Source organism: Somniosus microcephalus, chromosome 15, assembly GCF_052327205.1.
Source record: "Somniosus microcephalus isolate GS21.2 chromosome 15, FLI_Smic_1.0, whole genome shotgun sequence".
Lineage (NCBI taxonomy): Eukaryota > Metazoa > Chordata > Chondrichthyes > Squaliformes > Somniosidae > Somniosus > Somniosus microcephalus.
In genome coordinates, this window is record NC_141001.1 from 122,739,041 (window position 1) to 122,761,911 (window position 22,871).

At 52.4% G+C, this 22,871-nt stretch overlaps 1 protein-coding gene across 2 annotated transcripts in view; it reads left to right on the top strand.

Annotated features, from left to right (window-relative positions):
- LOC147107203 (uncharacterized) overlaps positions 1-21,780 on the top strand; it is a 145,844-nt gene extending 124,064 nt beyond the window's left edge. For both annotated transcript variants that reach the window (XM_086008379.1, XM_086008380.1), the window contains exons 17-19: positions 7,707-7,787; positions 16,043-16,206; positions 19,112-21,780. In XM_086008379.1, the coding sequence (XP_085864505.1) occupies positions 7,707-7,787; positions 16,043-16,206; positions 19,112-19,934 (1,068 nt within the window). In that variant the 3' untranslated portion in view covers positions 19,935-21,780. The remainder of the gene's footprint in view (positions 1-7,706; positions 7,788-16,042; positions 16,207-19,111) is intronic.
- The last annotated feature ends 1,091 nt before the right edge of the window (positions 21,781-22,871 follow it).

Consider the following 22,871-nt stretch of genomic DNA (forward strand, 5'->3'; position numbering starts at 1 on the left):
TATATTCCCACCACCGGCCCTCCAGTTTCTGCCCATGCCCGCAGGCTCAACCCGGCCAAGCTGGAAATCGCGCGGGCCGAGTTCACCACCATGGAACAACTTGGTATCATCCGCCGCTCCAGCAGCCCCTGGGCCTTGCCCCTCCACATCGCCCCTAAGCCCGGCGGAGGCTGGCGCCCTTGTGGGGACTACCGCCGCCTTAACGACGCCACCACCCCCGACCGATACCCGGTGCCTCACATCCAGGACTTCTCGGCCCGACTGGCCGGACGAACCGTCTTTTCCAAAGTCGACCTGGTGCGCGGTTACCACCAAGTCCCCGTACACCCCGCGGACATTCCCAAAACGGCCGTCATCACCCCATTCGGCCTGTTCGAGTTCCTGAGGATGCCCTTCGGCCTCAAGAATGCAGCCCAGGCTTTCCAGCGCCTTATGGACTCGGTCCTGCGGGACCTGAACTTCCTATTCGTCTATCTCGACGACATTCTCGTGGCCAGCTCCTCCAAACAGGAACACCTCGAACACCTTCGCGTCCTGTTCGGGCGCCTAGCCCAACACGGGCTCATCCTCAGCCCGGCGAAGTGCCAATTCGGCCTAACCGAGATCGATTTTCTCGGTCACCACATCACCCCTGCTGGGGCCGTCCCCCTGCCCAACAAGGTGCAGGCCGTCCAGCAGTTCCCCCGCCCCACAACCATCAAGGGCCTCCAGGAGTTCCTCGGGATGGTGAACTTCTACAACAGGTTCATCCCAAGAGCTGCAGCCCTCATGAAGCCCCTATACGACTCCCTCCGAGGTAAATCCGGCAAGATGGCCATAGCCTGGACCACTGACACGTCAGCCGCCTTCGATGCCACCAAAAACGCGCTCGCTGACGCCACTCTGCTTGCGCACCCGAGGGCCGACGCCCGGGTCGCGCTCACCACCGACGCCTCCGACCACGCGGTCGGGGCCGTGTTCGAGCAGTGGGTTAATGGCGCGTGGCAGCCACTTGCCTTCTACAGCCGCCAACTGCGCCCCCCGGAGGTCAAATACTCCACTTTCGACCGCGAGCTTCTCACGCTCCACCTGTCGGTCCGCCATTTCAGGTTCCTCCTGGAAGGCCGCCCCTTCACCGCGTACGTGGACCACAAGCCACTCACATAGGCGATGGCCAAGCACACCGAACCCTGGTCCGCTCGGCAGCAACGCCAGCTCGCGGCCGTGTCCGAGTTTACCACGGACATCCAGCACGTCTCCGGTAGAGACAACGTTGTCGCCGACTGCCTTTCCCGTCCCGCCATCTGTGCGAATCACCTCGCGGTCGACTACGCGCAACTAGCAGCGGCCCAGCTCACGGACCCAGACCTCCTCTTGGCGGCTACCAGCCTGCCAGGGCTACGCCTAGCCAAGGTCGCGCACGGGCCCGAAGCCACGGCAGTTACTTGCGACATCACACTCAGCCAACCCAGGCCGGTCGTCCCTGAAACCTGGCGCCGCCGCGTCTTCGACGCACTCCACGGGCTCTCCCACCCGGGTTCCCGCGCGTCCGTCAAACTCCTCTCCCAGCGTTTCGTCTGGCGCGGCCTCAGCAGAGATGTTCGGACTTGGGCCACCTCCTGCCTCGCCTGCCAACGGGCTAAGGTACAACGGCATACAAAAGCACCCCTGGGAGACTTCGAGATACCCAGCCGCCGCTTCGACCACGTACACGTCGACATCGTCGGGCCCCTGCCGCCATCGCAAGGCCAGACTTATCTCCTCACGATGGTCGACCGCTACACATGCTGGCCTGAGGCAGCGCCGCTGACCTCCACCACCACAGCCGACATCGCCAGGGCGTTCGTTAACACCTGGGTAGCGAGGTTCGGCGTACCGGCTGACATAACCTCCGACAGAGGCGCCCAGTTCACCTCCGAACTCTGGACGGCCACAGCACGCAACCTCGGTGTGACGCTCCACCGAACCACGGCGTACCACCTGCAGGCCAACGGGCTTTGTGAACGCTTCCACAGGTCACTCAAGGCCTCACTCCGCGCCGGCCTGCAGGACAGTACCTGGACTGACCGCCTACCGTGGGTACTACTAGGCCTACGCACCGCGGTCAAAGAAGACCTCCAGTCCTCAGCAGTGGAGTTAGTCTACAGACAACCGCTGCGCGTCCCAGGCGAATTCCTTCCGGAGGCTACCACGCCTTGGTCGGCCGACCAGCAGCGGCTCAACTCTTTCTCTTCCGCTCAGCAGTTCGCCCCACTTCCGGTCAACCGACACGGCGATCTCGCACCTCACGTTCCGCCAAATTTACAGCAGGCGCGCTTCGTCTTCGTGTGACACGACGCGCACCGCGGACCCCTGCGACCCCCGTACGACGGACCATACGAAGTACTACAAACCGGGGACAAGGTCTTCAAGCTGCGACTCGGCGACAGGGTCGAGACAGTCTCCATCGACCGGCTCAAACCAGCACACACAGAACCAGGGGAACAGGTCCCCATGGCCCGGCCTCCAACTAGAGGCCGTCCTGCCAGCAAGCCAGCACAGCCGGCGGCGAACCGCCAGGCCCCGCCAACTAGACCGGCGATAACGCAGAGCCGCTGCGGCAGAACCATCAGACCACCGTCACGACTCGTCCACTCCTCCTAAGCGGATTCTGGGGGGAGCTCTGTGGCGACACGCCACCACTGGACACAATCCGCTCACGGCGGTACGGACAGTTTAAGCAGACGCCCCCAACCGGGGGCCCTTTCCTCCAGCAACTTGTTTCCCACAGGGACAGGCTGCCGGGAGCACTTCCTGTCTGGGGAGTATTTAAGTCAGGCGCGGGCTCTTCCAGTTCCTGTTTTGCCATGAGGCTGAAATAAAAAGCTGTACTGTTTCACTGGCTCTGGTCTCGACTCAAAAAATCACCTTCATTTTATATTTGAAAAATGCCCCTCTCGAAAGCAGGAGAGGAGGATTTAGAAGTTTAGCCTTTTGGATGAGATGTTAAACCGAGGCCCCGTCTGCTCTCTCAGGTGGATGTAAAAGATCCCATGACACTATTTTGAAGAAGAGCAGGGGAGTTATCCCTGGTGTCCTGGGGCCAATATTTATCCCTCAATCAATATCACTAAATAGAATCATAGAATGGTTACAGCACAGAAGGAGACCATTCGGCCCGTCGAGCCCGTGCCGGCTCTCTGCAAGAGCACTTCAGCGAGTCCCACTCCCCCGCCCTTTCCCCGTAGCCCTGCAAATTTCTTTCTTTCAATTACTTATCCAATTCCCTTTTGAAAGCCATGATTGAATCTGCCTCCACCACCCTTTCAGGCAGCGCATTCCAGATCCTAACCACTCGCTGCGTAAAAAAGTTTTTCCTCGTGTCGCCTTTGGTTCTTCTGCCAATCACCTTAAATCTGTGTCCTCTGGTTCTCGACCCTTCCGCCAATGGGAACAGTTTCTCTCTATCTACTCTGTCCAGACCCCTCATGATTTTGAATACCTCTATCAAATCTTCTCTCGACCTTCTCTGCCCTAAGGAGAACAACCCCAGCTTCTCCAGTCTATCCCCGTATCTGAAGTCCCTCATCCCTGGAACAGTGACTACACTTCAAAAAGTACTTCATTGGCTGTAAAGCGCTTTGGGACGTCCTGAGGTTGTGAAAGGCGCTGTCGAAATGCAAGTCCCGCTTTAGACCTCTTCCTCTTGGGGACAAATGGCCTTAAAGAGACAGGCCAGGTTAAGCACAGCTCTATCCTAACAACTAAGCATCACAAACGGTGCTGCGGAACCCGGACTACATATGGAAAGAATAAATTCACAGGGCTGTGGGGAAAGAGCAGGGGAGTGGGATTAACAGGATGGCTCTTTCAAAGAGCCGGCACAGGCACGATGGGCCGAATGGCCTCCTGCTGTAAGATTCTATGATGTGAACATACAATTCAATCCCAACCTAACAGAGGAAAATTGGCATTTGGCCTCATTGAAACACACTGTCGTATTTCGATGAAGCATTGAATTACATAGAATGTACAGCACAGAAACAGGCCATTCGGCCCAACTGATCCGTGCCAGTGTTTATGCTCCACACGAGCCTCCTCCCACCCCTCTTCATCTCACCCCATCAGCATATCCCTCTATTCCGTGTGGTCACCATTGAAGTCGGGGCACATTTGGCGGAAGAGCGACTCATAGCGCCTTCCAAAAATAAAATCGCACGCGGCACAAGTACAGCCATATCGATCTCAGCCGCCTCTTCTCACCTCCATCCCAAGCATCCCTTTTTGCTCATTACGGTCCTTATGAACGAAAATCTGCCCTAATGTTTGACAGCACGTCCAACCTCCGTAGGGAGAATACAAAACATGCTCCGGTTGGGATCAGGATCTCAGACAAGCCCTTTGTTTGCATTCATTGTATTTACAGACTTGAGTCTGGCTCACTGCCTCTGTTGGAGGTGCGATGGTTTTCTTTGCAAGGCCAGCATTTATTGCCCATCCCTAGTTGCCCTGAGAAGGTGGTGGTGGGCCGCCTTCTTGAAGCAGTTTGATACAACTGAGGGGCTTATACTTGAAGGTGAAAAATTCACAGGGCTGTGGGGAAAGAGCAGAGGGGGAGTGGGACTAATTGGAGAGCTCGACCAAAGAGCCGGCACAGGCACGATGGGCCGAATGGCCTCCTCCTGTGCTGTGATTCTAATACTGCGCTGCGCCCTGGTCAGTTTGCACCTCAAGTACGGTGTTCAGTTTAGTTCGCCCAAACGTAAGGGAAATATTCAAGCCCTGGAGATGGAGTAGAGAAGAGCATGAGCTCATTCCTGGGATGGAGTTACGAGGAAAGATTGAAGAAACCAGGGCTCTTTGCCTTTGAACGGAGGGAGGATCTTTATAAAAATATATGCAAGATATTAAAACGTCATATTTTAAAAGTTCATAGAAACACAGAAACATAGAAGATAGGAGCAGGAGTAGGCCATTCGGCCCCTCGAGCCTGCTCCGCCATTCAATGAGATCATGGCTGATCATCCAAATTCAGTACCCTGTCCCTGCTTTCTCCCCATACCCCTTGATCCCTTTAGCTCTAAGAAATATATCCAACTCCTTCTTGAATATATTTAAAGACTTGGCCTCAACTGCCTTCTGTGGTAGAGAATTCCACAGGTTCACCACTCTCTGGGTGAAGAAATTCTTCCTCATCTCAGTCCTAAATGGCTTACCCCTTATCCTTAGACTGTGACCCCTGGTTCTGGACTCCCCCGCCATCGGGAACATCCTTCCTGCATCTAGTCTGTCTAGCCCTGTTAGAATTTTACAAGTTTCAATGAGATCCCCTCTCATTCTTCTAAACTCCAGCGAGTATAAGCCCAATCGACCCAATCTCTCCTCATACGTCATTCTCGGGATGTGGGCGTCGCTGGCAAGGCCGGCATTTATTGCCCATCCCTAGTTGCCCTGAGAAGGTGGCGGTGAGCCGCCTTCTTGAACCGCTGGTAGTGGTTTGATACAACTGGGTGGCTTACTAGATCTACTTCAGAGCAAAGTTAAGAGTCAAATCAGGTTGGTGTGGGATTGGAGTCACATATCGGCCCAGACCGGGTAAGGACGGCAGGTTTCATTCCCTAAAGGGACATTAGTGAACCAGTTGGGTTTTTACAACAATCCGACTGCTTCATGATCACTTTTACTGGTACAGTCCCCACCAGTGAGAGCGTTGGTGTTAACACGATTGGCCGGCGATTGGCGTTGGGACAGTGTCTCGTCTCGTCAGATGATTTACAGAGCGAGAGAGAGTGAGGGAGAACGGGAACAGGCAAAGTCTGAGGCTGGGATTGGAATGACTGTTTGCCCGCAGGAGGTCCTCACTCCACAGAAGGTGAGATTGTCTCCATGGTGAGCGAACGCTGCCTTGTGTTTGACCACACGTCCCTCCGGAACTGACCACTCCGTCCATCTCCAATATCGGGGTAACGCCCCCTCTCTCCCCTCCAACACCTACTGGCTGACACGTGAACTCTCTGACCCCGACAACCACCAAATCCAACTGAATAAAACCCACCGAGTCCGACAGTCGCCAACTCTCATTGGCCATATTCCTAGAGGCATCATCACCTGATCCTCCTGCCTCCACCGCCCCACCCGGTCAAACAGCCTATTTTCCTCGCCTCCAATAATTATATCACAAATAAACAATAGATTTTGAAATAAAGAATACAATTTTTTTTAATAGCTCTGTGTTTTTTCTCCTGGATCTTGCTGACCGCAGTGACCTGGAGATTCATGTTTAATTCCTGGAGACTCCAGGGCCAATCCTGGAGGGGTTGGTAACGCTACTGAGACCCGAGGGGGAAAAGAAAAGTAGAGCGAAGTGAAAAGCGGATTGAATTGCCGGCGCGCTCAATGTGGTATAAACGGCGCCTTTTCATTTACTACTGAGGAAATTGAAAATGGTTAGCGCTGTTTGCCCAATCTAGGCAGCTGGCCGGGAAAAGCGGGGATGGTTTAATGGTGGGAAATGTAAAGAAAGACAATAGGACGTCCCAAAACGCTTCACAACCAGTGATGTACTTCTGGAGTGCAGTCACTGTTGTAATGTGGGAAACGGGGCAGCTAATTTGCGCACAGCAAGCTCCCACAAACTGCAATGTGATAATGACCAGATCATCTGTTTTTCTAGCGATGTTGGTTGAGTGATAAATATTGGCCCCAGGACACAGGGAAGAACTCCCTCTGCTCTTCTTCAAAATAGTGACCGTGGGATCTTTTACATCCACCTGAGAGAGCAGACGGGGCCTCAGTCTAATGTCTCATTCGAAAGACGGCACATCTGACAGTGCAGCACTCCCTCAGTACTGCCCCTCCGACAGTGCAGCGCTCCCTCAGTACTGCCCCTCTGACAGTGCGGCGCTCCCTCAGTACTGCCCCTCTGACAGTGCAGCGCTCCCTCAGTACTGCCCCTCCGACAGTACGGCGCTCCCTCAGTACTGCTCCTCCGGCAGTGCATCACTCCCTCAGTACTGCCCCTCCGACAGTGCAGCGCTCCCTCAGTACTGCCCCTCTGACAGTGCAGCGCTCCCTCAGTACTGCCCCTCTGACAGTGCCACGCTCCCTCAGCACTGACCCTCCGACAGTGTGCCACTCCCTCAGTACTGCACTGGGAGTGTCGGCCTGGATTATGGGGCTCGAGTTGCTGGAGTGGAACTTGAACCCACGACCTTCTGACTCAGAGGCGAGAGCGCTGCCCACTGGGCCACGGCTGGGCAGAGGTACAGCTGCACCAGATTTTTATTTCCAGATTTTTTAACAAGTAAATTTGATTTCTCAAACTGCCATCGTGGCATTTGAACTCACGTTCTCTGGATTATTGGTGCAGTAGCATAACTCACTGTGCTACCCGTACCTGCTCAGTAAGAATCTAATCTGTAATTCAGAGTGCGACTGGTGGATTCTTGCTGTTATCATGGAAACTTACAGCACAGGAGGAGGCCATTCGGCCCGTCGTGTCTGTGCCGGCTCTTTGAAAGAGCGGTTGTGCTCAGTCCCACGCTCCCGCTCTTTGTCTGTAACCCTGTGAGTTCCTCATCCCCCAGAACTTGTCCAACTCCCTCTTAAAGTTATTGATGGAATCAGCTTCCACCACCTGTTCAGGTCGAGCGTTCCCGATCCCCACGACTCTCTGAGAACATCTGGGCGAAGGTTCTGCGGTAACTTTCCCAGGTGACTGATGTCTAACGTGCCGTTTTCCTTCGAAGGTGGATCAACTGAATGTGCAAGCCGAGGCCTTCATGGCATCTCTTCAGAGAATGGATCGCACTCAGCCACTTAACCTCAAGGTAAAGGTCAGCCGGAGGCAGTGACGGGTTTCAGAGAGCCATGAGGGTTTTAACAGATTGGATTTTAATTCAGTCTGAAGTACAGAATGCGATTGAGAATGTTAGAATCTTTTGGACCATTCTGTCCCTTTCGCATTGTGTTCTCTGGCTGCATGTTGGCTGCGGAATTTATGACCAGTTTCTCATCAGCGGTGCAACTAGTCTACAAAATAAATTCCTAGATGTAATTTGAAATATTTTTGCTTAATGTGGATAAGGCAACATATGTTGGCCCAGATTTTGCTGCCAAATTCACGGTGGGTTTAACGGCGCTCGCCGTTATTAATGTGTAAATAACCCGGCAACTTGTGGCGAGGGAGAGACATCCCGTCAGTTTCAAATCACCACAAGTTGCCGGACGTTTTGCGCCGCTCCGCCATTAGCCTCACGGAAATGGCAGCGCGACCTCAACCTCCCCGTGAGTTTCAGGAAATTGCTGCATTTGCGCATTATTTACCCGTTAAACTAGCCGCAGAAAGTTAGGGCTGGTAATTAACAGCGTAAGGACCTGTTTATGCTACTCAACCGCTCCGGCCCAGAAAGTCTCATTCCTACAGGTAGTAAATTGTTCTTAGAGATTTTAAAATTAAAAATGTTAATTTAATTGGTTACTTTTCCTTTCTGTCTCTTTTCTCTCTCTCTCTCTCAATCCAATCTTTCTTTTCCTCTCTTTATTTCTCTTTCGGTACCTGATTTGATTCTAATTCACCCAATTTCCTTCTCCGTCGTTCCTCTGTTACTTTCTCAATCCTTAAGTCTCATTGGTTGAGGAGATAGACTGTTGGTCCCGTCGTTCACCGAGCTACCCAGATGCCCTGTTGCCCTCGCTGCACCATTATCAACTCGCGCTCCCAGCAAGTTATGGCGCAATTTATATTCGAGCTGAAGGGTGAGAGAAAATGTCTAACTAACTGGGCACGCGAGATGCAAATTCTGGGCCAATTTTTATTGCCTTATAGTTTGTGCAGTGTATGTGTTGGGTATGTTTATATGCTGCTCTATGAATGTAAAGTTGCGGGTCAGTGTAAAAGAAAGACTTGCATTTCTATAGCGCCTTTCACAACCTCAGGACGTCACAAAGCGCATTACAGCAAAAGATGTACTTTTTGAAGTGTAGTCACTGTTGTAATGTAGGAAATGCGGCAGCCAATTTGCGCACAGCAAGTGCCCACAAACAGCAACGTGATAATGACCAGATAATCTGTTTTAATGAAGTTGATTTGAGGGATAAACATTGGCCAGGGCACCAAGGATAACTCCCATACTCTTCATCAAAATATTGCCATGGGATCTTTTATGTCCACCTGAGAGAGCAGACGGGGTCTCGGTTTAATGTCTCATCTGAAAGATGGCACCTCCGACAGTGCAGCACTCCCTCAGTACTGCCCCTCCAACAGTGCGGCGCTCCCTCAGTACTGCCCCTCCGACTGTGCAGCACTCACTCAGTACTGACCCTCCGACAGTGCAGCACTCCCTCAGTACTGCCCCTCCGACAGTGCAGCGCTCCCTCAGTACTGCCCCTCCGACAGTGCGGCGCTCCCTCAGTACTGCCCCTCCGACTGTGCAGCTCTCCCTCAGTACTGCCCCTCCGACAGTGCAGCGCACCCTCAGTACTGCCCCTCCAACAGTGCAGCGCTCCCTCAGTACTGCCCCTCCGACAGTGCACCGCCCCCTCAGTACTGCCCCTCCGACAGTGCAGCACTCCCTCAGTACTGCCCCTCCGACAGTGCAGCGCTCCCTCAGTACTGCCCCTCCGACAGTGCACCGCTCCCTCAGCACTGCACTGGGAGTGTCTACCGAGGTTTTTGTGCTCAAGTTTCTGGCGTGGGACTTGAACCCACAACCTTCTGACTCAGAGGCGAGAGAGAGTGCTGCCCACTGAGTCACTGGCTGACACAGCCTCTGAGTCAGAAGGTCGTGGGTACATGTCAGCATGTAATCCAGCCTGACATTTCTGACTCGGAGGCGAGAGAGCGAACACTGAGCTACGACAAGGCAGTCATTTCATGCTGAATCCTTCTGAGCTGAAGCCAGAAATTTCCAAGTCCCTACATTGTCCCAATTACTGAAGCAAAACACTGCGGGTGCTAGAAATCTGAAATAAAGACAAAATGCTGGGAATACGCAGCAGGTCAGGCAGCATCTGTGGAGAGAGAAGCAGAGTTTCGTCAGAACGTTTTCCAGTTCTGACGAAGGGTCATCGACCTGAAACGTTAACTCTGTTTCTCTCTCCACGGATGCTGCCTGACCTGCTGAGTGTTTCCAGCATTTTCTGTTTCTATTTTACATTTTCCCTATGATTGATTTTCAGGACTTTATAAGCAGCTGGGGTTTGCCTCTCTCCCCCAACTCCCACCTCCCCCCACCCCCAGCCAGGAAGTGCCTGAACCGCGGCCTTAAAGGGACAGGCCATCTTAAACAGCTCCCCCACCAACAGATAAAAATCACAATCAGAGATCGAGAGCTTGTGAGCAACATCACAGGAGATCTGCTAATAGGGATGTAACGGGAGCGCTGCACTGTCAGAGGGGCAGTACTGAGGGGGCGCTGCACTGTCGGAGGGGCAGTACTGAGGGAGCGCCGCACTGTCGGAGGGGCAGTACTGAGGGAGTGCTGCACTGTCGGAGGAGCAGTACTGAGGGAGTGCTGCACTGTCAGAGGGGCAGTACTGAGGGAGCACTGCACTGTTGGAGGTGCTGTCTTTTGGATGAGACGTTAAACTGAGTTCCCCTCTGCCCTCCCAAGTGGATGTAAAAGATCCCGTGGTACTATTTTGAAGAAGAGCAGGGCAGTTCTCCCTGATATCCTGGGCCAATATGTATCCCTCAACCAACATTACTAAAAAAGTTATCTGGTCATCATCTCATTGCTGTTTGTGGGAGCTTGCTGTGCGCAAATTGAATTGGCTGCCGCGTTTCCTACATTACAACAGTGGCTAGACTCCAAAAGTACTTCATTGGCTGTAAAGCGCCTTGAGACGTCCCGAGGTTGTGAAAGGCGTTATAGAAACGCCAGTTTTTTCTTTTCATTCAATGTCAAGTTCTGTTTGATTATCGCTCCTGTGAAGCGCCTTGGGACATTTTCCTACATTAAAGGCGCTATATAAATACAAGTTGTTTCTGATGAGTTAAAATCCTTTTTGAGCCCTTAGAATGGTTTTCAAAATTTTTGTCACCCTTATGTAACATTTCCCTTCAATTGTCTCCATTGCTTTGAATTTCACTGGCGTGCACGTTCCCGCTCTCACCACTAGTGCGCTCCCCACTCCTGCCCAAAGCTGCTCCACGATCACTGGATTACTATACAACTGCTCTAACCCAGGGAATTCGAGCTCTTTAGCACTTTCCCTGTTCTGGTGGGCTACGGCGGGGGGGCCGAGTTTCTGCTAATTATCTCAGCACCGATGTTCCCTGTAAGCTGCAAGGCTGCGCAGCACTTGGGAGAATCCGGGCAACCGGCTCGCCAACTTCTCGATGCAAAAAACGAGTATTGTGACCGGCCCGTGCGGCCCCAGACAAAATTACAGGGAATGTTGATCAGCGCCGTCCGGGCAGCATCGGCCGAAACAGCGCGGAAGATCGGGGAATTTTAAACGGAAGTGCGCTTCGCCCAAAGCCGCTTCCGATCGTGTTTTCCGCGACCTTTTCCGCTGCTTCAATCCCGCTGATTGCTCTATTTCGGGAAAGCGCTTCAAGTTGCGCTCATTGTCTTACTGGTCGGCACGTTTTCAAAGCTTTTTTCATATCAAAATATATTTCATTTGCTAAGAACCTGACTGTGCACGCCAGTGAAACTATTAAATGGTTCAGTATATTTTTGAAAGTCATTTTCAGTGATTTTAAATCAGGTTACTCACAGGTAGAGAACTGGGCAACCTCAATGTTCCCTCTTTTCATTTGGTGCCTGGCCCCTTTAACTGGCTGCGTGGCCCATTCAAATTTTCACACGTGCGCTCTTTCTCGCAAATAAAAAGCTGGTCAGCGGCCTGCGTGGAACTAGAACTAGACAGACTAGATGCAGGATGTTCCCGATGGCCGGGGAGTCCAGAACCAGGGGTCACAGTCTAAGGATAAGGGGTAAGCCATTTAGGACTGAGATGAGGAGGAATTTCTTCACCCAGAGAGTGGTGAACCTGTGGAATTCTCTACCACAGAAGGCAGTGGAGGCCAATTCATTAAATATATTCAAGAAGGAGTTGGATATATTTCTTAAGGCTAAAGGGATCAAGGGATATGGGGAGAAGGCAGGGACAGGGTACTGAATTTGGATGATCAGCCATGATCTCATTGAATGGCGGAGCAGGCTCGAGGGGCCGAATGGCCTACTCCTGCTCCTATCTTCTATGTTTTCTATGTTTCTATGCTAGGCCGCTGAGTGGCCACGTGGCCGCACAGCTTAGCGGGAACACTGGACACCCTGATTAAAAATGCTTACTTTTGGTGATAAACCCATTCTCAGTTCTATTAATAAAACTGCTCCAGGTTACCACTCGTAAACACATCAACACAAGAACATAAGAAATAGGAGCAGGATTCGGCCATTCGATGTTTCCCCTCGTGGGGGAATCTAGAATTAGGGGGCATAATTTCAGAATAAGGGAGCACCCATTTAAAACAGAAATGAGGAGGAATTTCTTCTCTCCGAGGGTCGTGAATCTTTGGAATTCTCTTCCCCAGAGAGCTGTGGAGGAGGCTGGGTCATTGAATGTATTTAAGGTGGAGATAGACAGATTTTGGAATGGTAAGGGAGTCAAGGGTTATCGGGAGCGGGCAGGGAAGTGGAGTTGAGGCCAAGATCAGATCAGCCATGATCTTATTGAATGGCGGTGCAGGCTCGAGGGGCCAAATGATCTACTCCTGCTCCTACATCTTATGTTCTTATGTTGACTATCCTCAACGACTGAGCCTCCACAGCCCTCTGGGGTAGAGAATTCCAAAGATTCACCGCCCTCTGAGTGAAGAAATTTCTCCTCATCTCAGTCCTAAATGGCCGACCCCTTATTCTGAGACTGTGACACCTGGTTCTAGACTCCCCAGCCAGGGGAAACATCCTCCCTGCATCTACCCTGTCAAGCCCTGTAAGAATTTTGTATGTTTCAATGAGATCACCTCTCATTCTTCTAAACTCCAGAGAATATAGGCCTAGTCTACTCAATCTCTCCTCATAGGACAACCCCCCCATCCCAGGAACCAGTCTGGTGAACCTGCGTTGCACTCCCTCTATGGCAAGTATATCCTTCCTTAGGTAAGGAGACCAAAACTGTACACAGTACTCCAGGTGTGGTCTCACCAGGGCCCTATATGGAATACTTTTTAATGGAAAGAAAAAAATGATAAGGATTACATTCTGTTCCGCTGCCCGATTGCGCTGGTTGACGGGAGATTTTACGATTGTGATTATGCAGAAGAATTTTAGCGGAAACTTGAACTGTGACCTCACCAGCTCAATTTCAAGCGCATTATTGGGGCGCAATTTCCCGATCGCGCCCAAAGCGGAAACTCTGCACCCAGTCTTTAACCATTTAGGCCTGATTGACACCAGGAGATTGCAGTTCAGTCCGACACTACAAGTCCTAAAGCAGCCTACGCATCATGGCTGATTGTTGCCGTGGGAACCTGACCCTTGTCCACTTCCGCAAGGAAAGGGATGCAATGCATGCTGGGAGGTCATGCCAAATTTCAAAGCAATGATTGTTTTGTAAAATAGTTTTAAATTGTACAACAACTTGCATTTATACAGAGCCTTTAACGTCCCAGGGCGCTTCACCTTGAAGCGTTACCGAACAAAATTTGACACCGAGCCACATAAGGGGATATTAGGACAGGTGACCAAAAGCTCGGTCAAAGAGGTCGGTTTTAAGGAGCATCTTAAAGGAGGAGAGAGAGAGTTGGAGAGGTTTAGGGAGGGAATTCTAGAGCTTAGGGCCCAGGCAGCTGAAGAGACGGCCGCCAGTGGCGGAGCGATTAAAATCGGGGATGCGCAAGAGGCCAGAATTGGAGGAGCGCAGAGATCTCGGAGGATTGTGGGACCGGAAGAGGTTACAGAGGTAGGGAGGGGGTGAGTCCATGGAGGGATTTGAACACAAGGATGAGAATTTTAAAATTGAGGCGTTGCCGGACCGGGAGCCAATACACACGGAAAGAGAAAATTTATATTTTTTGAGCAAACGGGCGCTGGCTCCTCACTCTCTTCCTGCCGCACCCCCAGTTTGATCTCCATTAAGAATCTTTCTCTCATGGATCTAAGCAGCTCTTGAAGCTGATTATAGCCAGATAAATGCGCTGGCATCACTGGACCATGATGCTGAGTTATTTTGAATAGCCTGGCAGGGTCCACGGCCCTCGGCCTTGAGTGTCATTCCCACACGATGTTTGGTTGCTACAGCAACTGGCACACACTGCTGCAGCAATACTTTAAACAAGAAAAAGTGAAATCAATCTTTTTAAATCTCAGGAAACATATTTTTCTAAATTCATTCTCGGGATGTGGGCGTCGCTGGCAAGGCCAGCATTTATTGCCCAGCCCTAATTGCCCTCGAGAAGGTGGTGGTGAGCCGCCGCCTTGAACCGCTGCAGTCCGTGAGGTGAAGGTGCTCCCACAGTGCGGTTAGGGAGGGAGTTCCAGGATTTTGACCCAGCGATGATGGTGTGTGACTTGGAGGTGGTGGTGTTCCCATGCGCCTGCTGCCTTTGTCCTTCTAGGTGGAAGAGGTCGCGGATTTGGGAGGTTCTGTCAAAGAAGCCTTGGCGAGTCAGCCTGGATTTTTGGGCTCAAGTCTCTGGAGTGGGACTTCAACCCACGGCCTTCTGACTCAGCTGCGAGCGTGCTGCCCACTGAGCCACAGCTGACACCTATTCAAGACTTGGTTAGACACCACTCCTGCATCATTACTCCATTCCCAATTCCTCTGCCTATTGTCACAGAATCAGGGACTCGGGGTGGGGGGTGGGTGGGGGTGTGTGGGTGGGGGGTGTGGGGGTGGGGGGATGGGTGGGGGTGGGGGGATGGGTGGGGGGGTAGGGATGGGTGTGGGGGTGGGGATGGGTGTGGGGGGGGGTGGGGGGGTGTGGGTGGATGTGGGTGGGGGGGGTGGGTGTGGGGGTGGGGGTGGGTGTGGGGGGGTGGAGGTGGGTGGGGGGGTGGTGTGGGGGTGGGTGGGGGGGTGGTGTGGGGGTGGGTGGGGGGGTGGTGTGGGGGTGGGGGTGGTGTGGGGGTGGGTGGGGGGGCGGTGTGGGGGTGGGGGTGGTGTGGGGGTGGGGGTGGGTGTGTGTGTGGGGGGGTGGTATGGGGGTGGGGGTGGGTGTGTGGGGGTGGAGGGAAGGGTTGGGGGTTGGGGTGGGGGTGTGTGGGTGGGTGGGGGTGGGAGGGTGGGGGTGTGTGGGGGTGGGTGGGTGGGTGTGGGGGTGTGTGGGGGTGGGGGTGGGGGGTTGGGGTGGAGGGGAGGGAAGGGTGGGGGGGTGTGAAGGGAGTGGGGGGGCATTAGACAAAGGGAAATTGGCCCTATTTGCTCTCGTGAGTCACTAAGTGAGGTTTCTACCTGTCTCCAAAGACAAAATCATTTTAAACTGGAGATTATCTCCGTTTAAGAGCTAATTGGATCACCCGGGCTAAACATAACACAGACACACGTATATCTTGGCGCAATGCAGGCTGTCCAAAATGACCTGTTGTATGTTTTTAGTTCCAGTCACCTTTCTTAAGCACATTGGAGCAGGAGGAGGCCATTCAACCCCTTGAGCTTGTTCCACCATTCAATGAGATCACGGCTGATCTGTATTTTAACTCCATTTACCCGCCTTACTTCCGTAACCCTTAATACCCTTACCAAACAAAACTCAATCTCAGTTTTAAAATTTTCAATTGACCCCCAGCAGCCACAGCTTTTTGGGGGAGAGAGTTCCATATTCCCACCACCCTTGTGTGAAGAAGTGCTTCCTGACATCACCCCTGAACGGCCTGGCTCTAATTTTAAGGTTCTGCCCCCTTGTTCTGGACTCCCCCCCACCAGAGGAAATAGTTTCTCTCTATCGACCCCATTAACTCCTTTAATCATCTAAAACACATCAATTAGATCACCCCTTAATCTTCTAAACTAATTTTACCAGGTACGAGAATGTTGACTGTGATGTCCCCCTTTCACTCGTTATGTCGGTTCGCGCCCTTTGATTTACCAGCTGGGACGTCGGTGACCTTTGCTCGTTGTGACCTGATTGCAGGAGCTGAAGAAGGAGCTGAAACAGACGATGCTGGCCGTTGTACAGAAGCTTCACCTCTTGGCCCCGATTAAAGAGTCTTGGGACAAAACAATAGAAAGACTGGAACGGGCCTGTGCGGATTGTCAGCAACAGTACGTCAACACCAAACACACCTTGGCCAACACGTAGGTGAACTCCTGCATCCTTAAACTCACACTGAAGCTGATAAAAGAAAGAAAAAGACTGGCATTTCTCCCCTGCCTTTCGCCACCCCAGGACGTCCCAAAGCACTTTACAGCCAATGAAGTACTTTTTGAAGTGCAGTCACTGTTGTAATGTGGGAAACGCGGCAGCCAATTTGCGCACAGCAAGCTCCCACAAACAGCAAAGTGATAATGACCCGATCATCTGTATGTAGGAGTTGCTTGGGGGATAAATATTCGCCCAGGACATCAGGGAGAACTCCCCTTGCTCTTTGAAATCATTTATGTCCATTTGAAAGGGCAGACGTGGCCTCGGATCTCATCTGAAAAACGGCACCTCCGACAGTGCAGGGCTCCCTCAGTACTGCCCTCCAACAGTGCAGCGCTCCCTCAGTACTGCCCCTCCGACAGTGCAGCGCTCCCTCAGTACTGCCCCTCCGACAGTGCAGCGCTCCCTCAGTACTGCCCCTCCGACAGTGCAGCGCTCCCTCAGTACTGCCCCTCTGACAGTGCAGCGCTCCCTCAGTACTGCCTCTCCAACAGTGCGGTGCTCCCTCTGTACTGCCCCTCCGACAGTGCAGCGCTCCCTCAGTATTGCCCCTCCGACAGTGCAGCGCTCCCTCAGTACTGCCTTCCGACAGTGCGGCGCTCCCTCAGTACTGCCCTCTCCGACAGTGCAGCGCTCCCTCAGTACTGTCCCCCCGACGGTGCAGCGCTCCCTCAGTACTGTCCTTCCGACAGTGCGGCGCTCTCTCAGTACTGCCCCTCCGACAGTGCAGCGCTCCCTCAGTATTGCCCCTCCGACAGTGCAGCGCTCCCTCAGTACTGCCTTCCGACAGTGCGGCGCTCCCTCAGTACTGCCCCCTCCGACAGTGCAGCGCTCCCTCAGTACTGTCCCCCCGACGGTGCAGCGCTCCCTCAGTACTGTCCTTCCGACAGTGCGGCGCTCTCTCAGTACTGCCCCTCCGACAGTGCAGCGCTCCCTCAGTACTGTCCCCCCGACAGTGCAGCGCTCCCTCAGTACTGTCCTTCCGACAGTGCGGCGCTCTCTCAGTACTGCCCCTCCGACAGTGCAGCGCTCCCTCAGTACTGCCCCTTCGACAGTGCAGCGCTCCCTCAGTACTGTCCCTCCAACAGTGCGACACTCCCTCAGTACTGCCCCCTCTGACAGTGCGGTGCTCCCTCTGTACTGCCCCTCCGACAGTGCAGCGCTCCCTCAGTATTGCCCCTCCGACAGTGCAGCGCTCCCTCAGTACTGCCTTCCGACAGTGCGGCGCTCCCTCAGTATTGCCCCCTCCGACAGTGCAGCGCTCCCTCAGTACTGTCCCCCCGACGGTGCAGCGCTCCCTCAGTACTGTCCTTCCGACAGTGCGGCGCTCTCTCAGTACTGCCCCTCCGACAGTGCAGCACTCCCTCAGTACTGCCCCTTCGACAGTGCAGCGCTCCCTCAGTACTGTCCCTCTGACAGTGCGACACTCCCTCAGTACTGCCCCCTCTGACAGTGCAGCGCTCCCTCAGTACTGCCCCGCCGACAGTGCAGCGCTCCCTCAGTACTGCCCCCTCCGGCAGTGCAGGGCTCCCTCAGTACTGCCCCTCCGACAGTGCAGCACTCCCTCAGTACTGCCCCTCCGACAGTGCAGCACTCCCTCGGTATTGCACTGGAGTGTCAGCTTGGATTAGGGGGCTCAAGTCTCTGGAGTGGGACTTGAACCCACGACCTTCTGACTCAGAGGCGAGGGTGCGACCCACTGAGCCACAGCCGACACTGAAATAATTTGCTGCGGGTTACACCAGAGGCAAAGCAGTGCCTAAACTGGAATGGATTTAAAATCTACCGTTCCTACTCTCTCTCATTTCAATTCATTCTCAGGATGTGTACAAATTGGCTGCCGCGTTTCCCACATTACAACAGTGACTACACTTCAAAAGTACTTCATTGGCTGTAAAGTGTTTGGGACATCCTGAGCTCATGAAAGGCGCTTATATAAAATGCAAGTCTTTCTTTCTGTAAAACTTTGAGTTGATTGTATTATTGGTTAAATGGCAAAACTAGCGGACAGTTTTTGAAGTAGAGTTGGTTGGAGTTCTCTGCAATTCCGGCCAAGGAACTGGGAGATGCACAACTGCTGCAGCATCACCACTGGCGGGAGGGTGTAATTACAGTGTGACACATTTACATAGACAGTTCCCATTATACATGCGCAGCGTAGGAATTTATAATGGGAAAAGTTGACTGGAAGTGCATGCAAATCACAGAATCTTACAGCACAGAAGGAGGCCATTCGGCCCATCGTGCCTGTGCCGGCTCTTTGAACGAGCTCTCCAATTAGTCCCACTCCCCCTGCTCTTTCCCCACAGTCCTGTGAATTTTCCCTTTTCAAGTATTTATCCAATTCCCTTTTGAAAGTTACTATTGAATCTGCTTCCACCGCCCTTTCAGGCAGCGCGTTCCAGATCACAACAACTCGCTGCGTAAAAGAAATTCTCCTCATCTCCCCTCTGGTTCTTTTGCCAATCACCTTCAATCTGTGACCTCTGGTTACCGACCCTCCTGCCACTGGAAACAGTTTCTCCTTATTTAGCCTATCAAAACCCTTCATAATTTTGAACACCTCTATTAAATCTCCCCTTAACCTTCTCTGCTCTAAGGAGAATTACTCAAAGGAGATGTAAGTTTTTAAATAAATTCTAGATAGGTGGAGGGTGAGGCGGAAATCATATGCAGTAAAATAGTTCCGACATTACAACAGTGACTATACTTCAAAAGTACTTAATTGGCTGTAAAGTGCTTTGGGAAGTCCTGAGGTCGTGGAAGGGGCTGGAGAAATGCAAGTTCCTTCTTTCTTTGTATGTATCCTAATGTTAAAAGTATCGCTCTTTTCCTCAGGATAAGGGAGCTGGAACTTCAGAAGGTTCTCAAGGAAGAGGCTGAAGAGAAAGCTGCTGATGCAAAGCAAAGAACAGAGGAAGCAGCGGTGAAGGAAAAGGAGGCCATCAGAGCCAGAACCCTCGAAGGCTGGAAGGTCAAAAAGGCCGCAGAAGACGTGGCTGCAGCTGAGGAAGAGGCGACCAGGGCCAAGAAGGCTGCCGTGGAAATGGAAGGAAAGTTACTGGAGTCCAACAAAAAACTGGCCAAGGTGGAAGAAGAATTATCTTCGTCGGAGCTCGCCTTACTTCAGGCCCGGCAGAAAGTCAACGAGGCCGATGAAAGGACAAGCAAGGCCGAGGAGAAGATGGCGGCCGCCGCGGAGATGGCTGAGGCGAGAGTGAAGACCTTTGAGGTGAAGGCCAGCGAGGCGGAGAAGAGGATAGAGGAGACTGAACAGGCAGCGGCCGCTGCTGAAGAGAAGGCAGCAGCAGCAGAAGAAATAGCCACAGGGTCCCTGGCAGAGGTGGAAAGGGTCAACGAGGAGGTTGAGAAGATGAAGGAACAAGCCAAGGAAACCCTGCTGGAATCCACCAAGAAAGTGTCGGTGATGGAAGGCAGAGTGGCCGAGGTGACACGGATGATGACTGCAGCACAACAGAAGGCTTCTTCAGCTCAAAGTAGAGCTGCACTGGCAGAAGAAAGATTATTGGCCGCCCTGGCCGGAGCCGAGAGTGCCGAGAACAAAAGGAAGATTGCAGCAGGAAATGGGACTGAAGCAGTACAGGTGGGAACCGTGGCTCCGTCAAACAGAATTCTTGTGGAGTTTGACAAAACCTACTAGGCTGTGGGTGTTGGGGGTCATTTGGAGCTTTCAAGACTGAGATCGACAGATTTTTGTTGGGAAAGGGTATCGAGGGATATGGAGTAAAGGCAGGTAGATGGAGTCGGGGTGCATATCAGCCATAATCTGATTGAATGGCGGAACAGACTCGAGGGGCTGAATGGCCTCCTACTGTTCCTAATGTTCTTAATAGGTGTAGCCTAGCCCCCTCTGTCTGTCATCACATAGGCCAGATCCTAGGGTTGTTGTTTGAATTCCATTGTGACGTAGGGTGTTCTCTGTTGATGTATTCGTGTGGGTCCTTGCCAATTAGAAAACATGCCCAGTAAAATCCATTAGGAGTGATTTTCAATTGCGGAGCCTCACTGACTGGTCACTGGGCCCCAATTCCCAGTAAGTATGGAAGTGTTGCTGTACGAAAGAAATGAGCTGTTTGCCAATGGGTTCTACACAAGCGAGAGGTCAACCAACTAGGGTGTGGGTGCTGGGGCTCAATTGGAGCTTTCAAGACTGAGTCCGAGCTACTTACAGATGCTGACTGACCTGCTGTGTATTTGTACATTGTCTAGTTTTATTTTGAGCTGTTTACAAGTGTATATCATTTGGGAATGTAGAGAATCCACGGTGGATTTCTCACAGAATGGAGTGCTAACAAAAGTATTTGGTTATTGTGGAAATAGGGAGCTTCTATAATCCCAATCCCAGTCCATTCCAATCCCAGTCCATCCCAATCCCAGTCTGTCACAATCCCAGTCCATCCCAATCCCAATCACAGTCCATCCCAATCCATGTCAATCCCAATTCCAATCCATATAAATCCCGGTCCATCCCAATTCCAATCCCAATCCCAATCCATGTCAATCCCAGTCCATCCCAATCCCATTCCCAATCCCTGTAAATCCCAATCCCAATCCATGTCAATCCCGGTCCCAATCCATGTCAATCCCGGTCCATCCCAATCCCAATCCCAATCAATCCCAGTCCATCCCAATCCCAATCAATGGGATTGAAGTCAATGGATAGAAAAATGGGGAGAGATATAAATCAGACTGCTGATTCGCTCTCACCCGTTTACACTATTGCACAAAGTTAGATTACCCTGAGAGTGTCTTTCTTCATTTAATGTTACTTCAAAATCGAAATACCTGTTGACTATCGAAGCCAACGAAAGATCCACTCTTTCCTCTGGGAAAGAGAAGACTGAGGGATGACCTGATAGAGATCTTTAAAATTATGAAGGGGTTGGATAGGGTAGACGTAGAGAAGATGTTTCCACTTGTGGGGGAGACCAGAACTAGAGGCCATCAATATAAAATAGTCACTAATAAATCCAATAGGGAATTCAGGAGAAACTTCTTTACCCAGAGAGTAGTGAGAATGTGGAACTCACTACCACAGGGAGTGGTTGAGGCGAATAGTACAGATGCATTTAAGGGGAAGCTAGATAAACACATGAGGGAGAAAGGAATAGAAGGATATGCTGATGGGGTGAGATGAAGAGGGGTGGGAGGAGGCTCATGTGGAGCATAAACACCGGCATGGACCAGTTGAGCCGAATGGCCTGTTTCTGTGATTCTGATAAATCTGCACCGTACCAGGCCCACGCTCCCAGTGCAGTACTGAGGGAGCGCTGCACTATCGGAGGGGCAGTACTGAGGGAGCGCCGCACTGTCGGAGGGGCAGTACTGAGGGAGCGCCGTACTGTCAGAGGGGCAGTACTGAGGGAGCGCCGTACTGTCAGAGGGGCAGTACTGAGGGAGCGCCGCACTGTCGGAGGGGCGGTACTGAGGGAGAACCGCACTGTCAGAGGAGCAGTACTGAGGGAGCGCCGCACTGTCGGAGAGGCGGTACTGAAGGAGAACCGCACTGTCAGAGGAGCAGTACTGAGGGAGTGCCGCACTGTCGGAGGGGCAGTACTGAGGGAGAGCTGCACTGTCGGGGGGCGGTACTGAGGGAGCGCCGCACTGTCGGAGGGGCAGTACTGAGGGAGTGCCGCACTGTCGGAGAGGCGGTACTGAGGGAGAACCGCACTGTCAGAGGAGCAGTACTGAGGGAGCGCCGCACTGTCGGAGGGGCAGTACTGAGGGAGAGCTGCACTGTCGGGGGGCGGTACTGAGGGAGCGCCGCACTGTCGGAGGGGCAGTACTGAGGGAGTGCCGCACTGTCGGGGGGGCGGTACTGAGGGAGCGTCACACTGTCGGAGGGGCGGTACTGGGTGTCCTTGCACATGAGTCACTGAAAGTGAATGTGCAGGTGCAGCAAGCCATTAGGAAGGCAAATGGTATGCTGGCCTTCATTACAAGAGGATTTGAGTGCAGGAGTAAAGAAGTCTTACTCCAATTATATAGGGCCTTGGTGAGACCACACCTGGAGTACTGTGTACAATTTTGGTCTCCTTACCTAAGGAAGGATATACTTGCCATAGAGGGAGTGCAACAAAGGTTCACGAGATTGATTCCTGGGCTGACGGGACTGTCGTATGAGAAGAGATTGGGTAAACTAGGCCTGTATTCTCTTGAATTCAGAAGAATGAGAGGGGATCTCATTGAAGCATACAAAATTATTACAGGGCTTGATAGGATGAATGCTGGGAGAATGTTTCCCTTAGCTGGGGAGTCTAGAACCAGGGGCCACAGCCTCAGGATAAAGGGTAGTCCATTCAGGACTGAGATGAGAAGAAATTTCTTCACACAGAGGGTGGTGAACCTTTGGAATTCTCTACCCCTGAGGACTGTGGAGGCTCAGTCATTGGGTAAATGCAGAACAGAAGTTGATAGATTTCTGACTAGTAAGGGCATCAAGGGATATGGCGATAGGGCCGGTGAATGGAGTTGAGGCAGAAGATCAGCCATGATCACATTGAATGGCAGAGCAGGCTCGAGGGGCCGAGTGGCTGACTCCTGCTCCTATTTCTTATGTTCTTATGTACTGAGGGAG